Source organism: Helobdella robusta (genome assembly GCF_000326865.2).
Source record: "Helobdella robusta unplaced genomic scaffold HELROscaffold_69, whole genome shotgun sequence".
NCBI classification, from domain to species: Eukaryota; Metazoa; Annelida; class Clitellata; order Rhynchobdellida; family Glossiphoniidae; genus Helobdella; species Helobdella robusta.
This window is the reverse complement of record NW_008705394.1, coordinates 418881-428977: the sequence shown is the minus strand read 5'-3', so window position 1 is coordinate 428977 and position 10097 is coordinate 418881. Positions and strand designations below refer to the sequence as shown.

At 29.7% G+C, this 10097-nt stretch overlaps 1 protein-coding gene across 1 annotated transcript in view; it reads right to left on the bottom strand.

Annotated features, from left to right (window-relative positions):
- Window positions 1-1825, bottom strand: part of HELRODRAFT_181258 (hypothetical protein) — a gene marked incomplete at both ends in the record, with an annotated part of 2370 nt that extends 545 nt beyond the window's left edge. The window contains one exon of the mRNA XM_009030503.1: window positions 1295-1825. Coding sequence (XP_009028751.1) covers window positions 1295-1825 — 531 coding nt within the window. The remainder of the gene's footprint in view (window positions 1-1294) is intronic.
- Window positions 1826-10097: the final 8272 nt, after the last annotated feature.

Below are 10097 nucleotides of genomic sequence, written 5' to 3'. Positions count from 1 at the left end.
CACACACACACACACACACACACACACACACACACACACACACACACACACACACACACACACACACACACACACACACACTGACACACATACATAAACACACAAACACACGCGCACACATATATGTATATATATACACACACACATAAACACAAACACATACATATATATAATTCATTATTTATACAGACACACAGCAATAGAGACATTTCTTCATCATTCCTGTTGATCTCTCCTATAGATTGTATCACACAATCTCTTCTACTTGCAAAATAATTGCTTTTTTATTTGTCTTTCTTCCTGTGGCTGCCGTTCATTCAGAGAGGCGAAAAATATTTGAGAACCATTCGATAAGATGAAAGTACATGTGAGTTGATGTGCACGGTGAATGCGCCATACTTAGAATAATTTTACAGTACGAATGTAAATAAAAATGAAAGCTAGATGTCATTTTAAAATTAATTTTTTACAAGTTAATGCATTTTTCATTAGAGCTTTTGATTTGTAAGTAAGTTGAAATTTGCAATAACGGTTTAATATTCAAGTTTTTAAGTTTTATCATTAATTTTGTGACAATTACATACTAGTTTTTGTATGTCATGTCCAACATGTAAGGAAATAAACTTTTGTTATAAGTTTTTTCAGCAGTTCTTCAAAATTGAACGATGAGTTAATAAAAGACTTGTACTTTACAAGATTTTTAATTTCTATACATACATACATTTGTATACATGTGACGCAGGTATATATTTTATGTCTGCGTCACAGAATGAACTTTGTTGGACTATATTCATGTTTAGACCATTATATTTTCAAAATAAAAAAATTGTTATTCATAATTGTAAAGTTTTTGTAAGTAACGTACGAAATGTCCTCAGTTAATTTTTCATTGATAAAGATATTTTTCATGAGGATTATAACTTTTTTTTTATTTTTTACAATATTCATTTCTTTATTTCATTTGCAGCAGTAAATTCCAATAAATAGAAAACAACATTTTAATTCTAATTAGATAATTATCTAACTGGTAGCAACAATTAACTTCCTACTGAAATTGGTGAGTTACGTTGAGCATTTGCCATTTTTGTCCATGTTTTAAAATTATACTGCATGAAATGTCTATAGAATCTAATGTTAACACATTGTTGAATGGTTTCCGTGTATATTCAAAATGTCGAAGGTCTTACCAATTCTTCTTCGTTCTATAGAACTTGGACAAAAATAAACACAAAAAGCGAGAGAAGAATAACCACATTCTTGAAAACTTAAAAAACTTAAAATCAAGGGAACTAACCATGAAGACGAAATTGACAATTATGAGGAATATTTTAAAGCACACCGATTTGCATCTGCCACATTTTCGGATGCAACATTTTGTATTCTTCCAGCCAATCCTTGCCAAATTTTTACCTTTTCCGGGTTTTTTGATATCTTTCACGTTTTGCTCTCGACTGCCCGTTATCTCGTTTGTTATTATGGCTCCGGTCTCCTTCATATTTCCAAGAGATATGGTTGGACTGGAATCCTTTCTCAGGTTGCTTCCTTTGTATCTGACACCTCTCGGGCTATTCTTCATACGAGGTAACAAATTTCTTTTTGGCAGATTGAATCCTCTGGAAAGTTTGAATAATCTTCTACTGGAATGGCCAGCATAGGCAAATGTGCTTTTGAAACATGTCGAAAACTCATCGTTGGAAGTATTGGCTGCGTTGTTGTCGTTAATTTCATTGTCGTTCGTATCGGAGGGAGACCTTGCAGTGGTCGGCAGCATTTGTGGTGGTGGTTGCATCGGCAGGGGAGGCGGCTGCTTCTGCTTCAAGTTCATAGCGTCTCATGTACGCTTTGATCGACGCTTCTATATGAGTTTCGTGGTTTTAAAAGCACCAAAATCTTGAAAAAAATTTTATTATAATTTTAAATAAAATTTGCTTCACCACTATTATTAACTATTTTAATCTCGGTTGAATTTTACGTTTTGGGCTCATCATTTTGAATAAATACAAATTAATTCAAAATAATATTTTTTAATTATTTGGAAATTTAAATATGATGCACTAAAATGAAATCATCTTTGAAGGAATCAGAATTTGGTTTAGCGAGTTGTACTGCAGTTTGGTGGATTAAATTTTAGTCGAAAAATCAAATTATGCATTTTTAATGTTAATCAATAATCAACGGTTTAACCTTTAACGGGACAAAGCTTTTTAATATGGCAAATAAGTTTCATATTAATAAAATTAAACAATAAAAAAGAAATACTTTCTTCCAAAACAAGTTTGTAAAAAATTTCACGAAATGTGTCAAAATATTTAATATTGATAATTATTAAAAATTATTGCAGTAGAACGAGAAGATAAACAAATTTCTCCATGGCAATAGGAACAGCACGACAGATTGGAAGGAAGCAGAAACGCGCGCTTGTCTCACGCAGGACACTTTGATGATTTGCATATGCGATGCGTGCATGCATACGTACGTACGTATCAACGAGCGCGCGCTGCGTCAGTCATGTTATGAAGAGAGCACACCTGTACAAAATCGATGATTCATACCTGAAGTCTCACCTTTATTAGAATTTAACGTTGCCATGGTGTCACCTTCGTCATTGACAAATCCTCTTGTTTCAACGAATAATTTCAGGTCCACAAAGGTATTTAATATCTACTACTCGTTATACTCTCCATTGAACTAAGCCATACTTCAAATTTTCAGCTTCAGTAATTTCACCGAGTGTTTTTGATAAAAATTTTACGAAATGTGAAGATGTTTCTTATAATCATCTTCACATTTAAATTTTTAACGCAAGCAAATTTTTTAATTTTACTATTGTAAAAATAAAATTAAAAAATTCTATTTTCACCTACACAACCATCATTGATTTTATAAAATCAAATAAGGTAATATTTAATTATACGTATCAGCCTAACATTCATAATTAGCAATAAATTATAATTAAATTAAATTCATGGGATTTGCTCCAAAAATAGCTTCTAATCGGCTTAATCCTACCGTAGATATAAATAGTATTGATAATAATACAGCTAGAGTGTCTAATGTTAAATTCTCAGGCTTCTTATTATCTGATGATTTTTCTTGGGTTGATCATATATATTTTGTTTCTAGAAAGATCTCTAAAATTGTTTTTTTGATTAATAAAGTTAGATTTAGATTGAATTTCAATATAATTAAGACTTTATTTTAGTTTAATTTATCCTTATATAACTTATGGTATAATCTTTCAGGGTAATAGTCAGGGTTGTTTCTCGTATGAAACTTTTAATTATTATTTATAATCATTTTATTTGCTGGCCATTTATGTTAAAAAAATTTGACCACATTAGTAATTTTAATAAAACTGCTCACTCACTCACTTTAGATCAAAACTTTAAATTACATCCATTAAAATTTTTAAGCAATTAGCTCATTATAAAATATTGGATTTTATAATTTTGGTATAAATTTTCTTTTTGTATATGTGTTTGTGTGTGTGACTATTTATGTGTATATATCTAAGCTGTATTAATTAATAATAATAGTATTAATTATAAAAAAGTCGGAGCGCAGCACCACTAAGAAACAGTGGCGGATCTGGAAGGTCTGGAGACCATGGCCCCCGTTGTGAGTTGTGTTGTTATTAAAAGTCATTAAAATACAGTTTTAGACATGAAAACACCGGTTTTAATTACAAAATGCAACAAATTGGCGTTATAAGCCTAAAACCTAAAACGTCGCCAGTCTAATTTTGGACATACTAGTAATTTTTTTTCGTCCTTCCATCAATTTTAAAAAAATGTAAACATTTATCATATTTGGCCCCCCGTCAACGTTGTCTAGGTTTGCCACTGTTATGAAATGTGGTGGTAGGTAGGTAAAGAAACAAACGGTTGACGAATCGTGATGAGGTTGGAATGAATTTTTTTTTAAATTATCACGTGTGGTCCTTTCAATGTGTAGTTGTTTTGAATCTAGCTCAGTGTCAATCATTGCCTTTCACGATAAGATAAAAAGCACAATCCAATTCAATAAATTCGCATCTTTTGCTTTTCCAATTTATAGTGGCGTCAAAGTTGTATATGTTTTCTGAGATTGCAAAAAAGCATCAACTTACCTACCTGACAAATTGTTCTACAGGCAAGAGCAAAAGTAAAAAATACCACTCAGAAAACTGCTATTTGCTGCCGACGTTACCCTGATATCACATACGGAGGAAGGGCTTCAACTGTTTATAAACAATGAAATCAACAGCAAGGTAGCAAAAACGGTGACAGTTATAATCAGGCTGAGGAAGAGAGTTTAAGATAAGCTCATAAATACAAGCAAGACAAAGTTGCGTGTTTACGAAACATGTATGCTGAGCACTCTTTTACAGAAGCATAACCTGGACTAGACAGTCTCGACTGGACAGTCCTGGCAATCAATGCTGGAAAGCAAACTAAACGCTTCTCACTCCAGATGCTTGCGTTGCATTTTTAACATTAAAAGGCAAAGAAATCACAAACATTGAAATATTTAAGAGAGCTTGCCTAGCCACTTTACAATTGCTGTTGAATGAGAGATGTTTTTTTGGCTAGGTCATGTCAGAAGAATGACTTCAGATAGAATTTTTAAAATTTTGCCATTTTCTGAATTGAATGGAAGACATTTTAAACTTTGATAAAAAAAACGTTTGCAAGCAAAAATTCGATCGTTGCATTCAAAATAATTTGGAGAAACTGGAAAAATTTGAAGTCAGACAGAGGATGCTGAAGAAACTCACTAAAAGGCAAAACACTAGCAACCGAGGAGAAAAGATTGGCCTGTGACTAAGACGAAAAAGCTTACAAAGAAAAGAACTTGACGGCCTTCTGTTTTTGCGAAATGTTTGCCCACTATGTGGAACAGATAGCTTTGTTCAGCTAGATAAGGTGCAAAACATGAAGTACGCCATCCTCTTTAAAGACAAAAAGATGTCACTGATATTATTATTAGTAGTATTAATAATACTATTATTATTATCTAAATATTTGTATAGCGCCCGTTGTAACATTGAATAACCTAACAGGCGCAGTAGCAGGTACGGCCAAAAAATTTTATACACATATAAAACCGGAGCAAGTTAAAAGTATGCCAACATTTTTTGTCGTATCCGGAAACATTTATATACCATATTTCAATGCAGTCAAGTTTTCAGCTTTTAGATCAATTTAAAAATAATTCAATCTTCTTTATAAAACCGACCATTTCCGGTGGCGAAGCGAGTTAACAGCATGCCCACGTTCTCCTAAAAAACCTTTAATTGTTACGGTTGCGCTTATTACGAGAGCAACAAATCAGGAAGAACAGTGCGCAAAAGTGAAAAGAAAAGAATACCATTTGTTTGGATATGCAGGACAAATGTTTCTTTCCTACCGGGGACTCATCAGTCAGTAACCCGAATACCTGTCTGAATAGTACCGCAGTTTTTCCTTTTATAATCACTTCGTTAGTTTGTGGTGTTTTTATTTATTTTGAGGATCGTTAGTTTTAGTCGTTAGGCTTTGCGATCCGACAATATACAAATCTCATGACAGTCAGTTCATAAATTTATTTCGTCAAAACCATAACGCTATACCCAAAACCTGGTGAATATGTGAAAAACAATGAAATGGCGTAATCTTAATACTTTGAAAACAACAACAGGGTGCGTTTTGAAAAACGTTTATTATATCGCAATAACTTCACGTTAATTTACCTAATACATATATTTCATTTATTTATTTCATACGATAAATTATTTATTTGGTTTAATTTGATAATAACAAAGTAACACTTTGTTTTATTTTGTTATATTCATTGCAATTTTACCTACTTGCTTTATTTGCATTTATTTATTATATTCTAATTCAACTTTACACTAAATTACGAAAAAATGAACTACAAACATATTAACGCCAAACATTCGTTAGAATTTATTTGATTCATTATACATCGATTTATTTTGATTCATTTAAGTTTATATTGTTTATTTTATTTTTTTAACATTTTTATATCACCTACATTATGGCACAAATGTTAAACAAACACGATTTGAAACAATTGCGTCGTGTTCATTGTATTTTTAAAAAGTTAATAAAAAGTTAATTAACGCTAAGTGGGCTTTCAACGCTTTCAACAAAACATGTATTAACAAAAACCTCGTTTCTATATATATATATATATATATATATATATATATATATATATATATATATATATACATATACGAGTTATGTACTCGTACTGGTCGACCGTACTGGAAATTTTCACCCTATATATATATGTATATATATATATATATATATTGTATGAATTCTACCGAATTGTTGTCATTAATCAATTTAAAGTTTGTCTTTTCAATTTTCCTTGCTACAATTTTCTGGAAATTATTCAGCTTGTTGAAAATAGAATTATCAAAATTCATCATGAAAATTAAATGAAACAGTTGTTATCCAAATTCATCACGCAGATAAAGCCTTATTTCGATTTTTCATTAATCATTTCAGTTCATGTTTGGTTTATATAATTTGTTTAAACAAGGCAATGCTCTTCAGCAAAGTTTATTAGTTGGTATCGTATACTTCATCTTTGTTGTTGCCATTCCTTTGTTCTTCATTGTTATTGAAGTTAGTATTAAGGCGTCAAGTTGGTGATGATGTTATCATTCTTTGTTGTTTATTTAGGGTTTATTAATATTTATTAAGACAGCTTCTACAATTTTTAGATGTATTGTGTTGGTATTTTGATAAATTGTTTTTGTGTTGTTGTCAAGAATTTGGCGGGTTATTGGAGTTGCATGTGTTGATTGCAGGTGAGATTTGATGGCTCCTCTTTGTGTGTGCATTGTGAGACGTTTTGATAGTGAAGTGGTCCTAACATCAATATATAGTCGTCAATAGTAGTAAATTCATATATTACATGATTACGCTTCAAAGTACAGTGGCGGATCTAGACAACTTTGACGGGGGGGGGGGCCAAAATTTAAAAAATGTTTAAAAGTTTAATTTTTTTCAAATTTGGACAGGAGGCCAAGATTTGTGGTAGTGTTGCCGAAATTAGATTGGCGACCTTTTTTTGATATAAAATGGTGTTTTTTATGCAAAAGCAGAGTTCTTTTAATAAATATACTGCTCACAACTGGGTGATGCTCTCTCCGGCCTTACTCCAAGATCCGCCACTGAATGTATATGTATAAGTATATATATATATGTATAAGTATATGTATATGTATATATATTCAGTGGCGGATTTTGTACATTCAGTACTGTATTTTAATAGCGCTCTGAAATTCCCCTGATTGTTTTCAGATTTGAGATCTAATGCACCGTCATCCCGGTGTCCACGCAAAGCAAAATATAATATATAATGACGATATATTTATAAATAATATATTTTTTAACTGCTGTAACTTTCATCAAATTTTTCCATCTTGAACAAATTCGACCGCGAATTAAAAATACTTTTTACGTAAAAATAATAGCAAAGCAGACAATGAATGTTTGATATCATTTAAAAATTAAGTTGAACTAGTAAAACAAGTTACAAAATATACGAGTGAAAGAATGAACAAATGAATGAACGAATGAATAAATGAATTAAAAAACGATTGACTGATTGTCTTGAAATATTAAAACAATATCATCCACAAACGAGGTTTTTTTTCAAATACAAAACTCCCAAGCATCATATACAATATAAAGAAACAAATACTTGGTGCACTCACATCTAAATACATATATATATATATATATATATATATATATATATATATAAACGGCAGAAAAACCAGATAAACAATCCCAAAATATCTTAATCAAGATTGACTAGTTATATCAGAAACGGATTTTGAATTTTCTTTTAAATAATTTGTTATAATTTACTAAAGGTAGTCTCTCACAATAAAAGCTAACTTTATTTTAACTCCTTCTGACATTCAAAGCATTTCAAATCATGAAACCTCATTGGTCGTTTGAACGATTCATAAAAATGGGGGAAAACATTTTACTGAAGAATTTAATACTCGTCGTGACTTTAGAGGTCTAAGCAAGATTGCCATAAATTTTATGGCATAAAAGCAGGGCAGAAGCAGCACAAACAGTGAAGTTAGATGATTTAGGATCGCCATTTGACTACGAAATTTTTTTGTCGAACAAAATCACGGCTTTGGAGTATTCCATAGCTCAATTAAATTCAAGGTTTTAAAAAAAATGAGTGTGACAGTTTAGAACATTAGTTAGTTTTGTGACTGTTATGTATGAACTTGGATTTTAATTTTGAAATATTCAGTCAACAAGATTTATTTTAAATAATGTAAAAGTGGGTACTTTTAAATAATGTAAAAGAGGGTACTTATTAAAAGCATAAAGTTATGCTTTTAATATACATACAGAAAGAGAAGTAGATAAGTTTCTTGAAAATGACGGTAGGTCATTTAAAAACTTAAAGCATAAAATTAGTGAAACTGAGCGGTCAATTTTGATTTGCACGTGGGCAGCCTGTCGCCGTCTCAAGCATTCAGCTTACCATAACACCCAGCAACAAAAACCATTAACAACCGACTTCTCTTTGTGAACATTCACTTTATTTATTTATATATTCCCGATTGATTCACGATTTGGATAACAACCACGAAAAAATGACAAGAAAGTTAAAAAATTTTAAAAAGAAACGATACAATCTGATAACCTTGATTGAAAAAATATATATATATATACTATATATATATATTATATATATATATATATATATATATATATATATATATATATATATATGTATATAATATAAAACGCACAATATATATATATATAATATTTATATAATAACGCACAATATATATATATATATATATATGATATATATATAATAACGCACAATATATATATAATATAAACGCACATTATATATATATATATATATCTATATATATATATATCTATATATATATCTATATATATATATATATATATATATATATGGTTTTTGATTCATTAACAATGACTTCAGGTATAAATCTCAAGTTTTTTGTGAATTTATTTGTCATTATATTATTTTAGTTTCTTTTTGAGTTTTTTTTATTTGTGATTTTGCTTGATTATACAAGCCTATAATGGGCTTCTGGTTGGAGTTTGAAAATAAATTAAATATTATTATTATTATTACAAGTCAATTTATATATATATATATATATATATATATATATATATATATATATATAATGTATAACTATAATGCATTGAATAGAGAATTAGAAGACAAAAAGAAGATATATATATATATATATATATATATATATATATATACATTTATATCGGTGTGTGTGTGTGTGTGTTTGTATGTGTGTGTGTGTGTGGTGTGCGTGTGTGTGTATGTAAATATAGCATCTAAAATTATTATTAATTATTATATTATATTATATTGTACTATTTATTATTTATATTATTTATTATTATATTAAAATGCTTTTTAAATTACATGTTCATATACATAGCATCGTTAAATAATTTTAAGTGAAATATCAATCTTGGGCCATTCAGATTAGAAACTTCAATGAAACTAAACAGATATGTTTGAGGCATATTTCAATATGAATATGAATATGAATATGAATATATATATATATATATATATATTCATCAATAATATATATATATATATATATATATATATGAATATATAAATATTATATATATATATATATATATATAATTACTTGTAGCAATCGATACATTTAAGTTTGAGAAATGTTTCAACCAAATCTTGGAGCACATATAATCTATTTATACATTGATACGTATACAAAAATAAAATGATATTCAGCTAATCAGCACGTTTCGAGTGTTTTTTATAACCTAAATTTCTGTTGAGTTTATTTTTTGAAGATTTAAAATGGTAAGTAGTGCTTCCTAATACTCATCATTCCTTCTCCATGAGAATTAAACCTTCGATCATTTTAGGATCCCTATAAGGAATAGCATAAGAGAGCCAGTACACGATGTTGAATATGCCGAAAACCAGCGGAAACCATTTCCTTGATATGCAATCAACTTTCTGCGCACGTAGTTTTCCGTCCAGGTTGTCGATGATTTTTGTAGGGAGGAGTG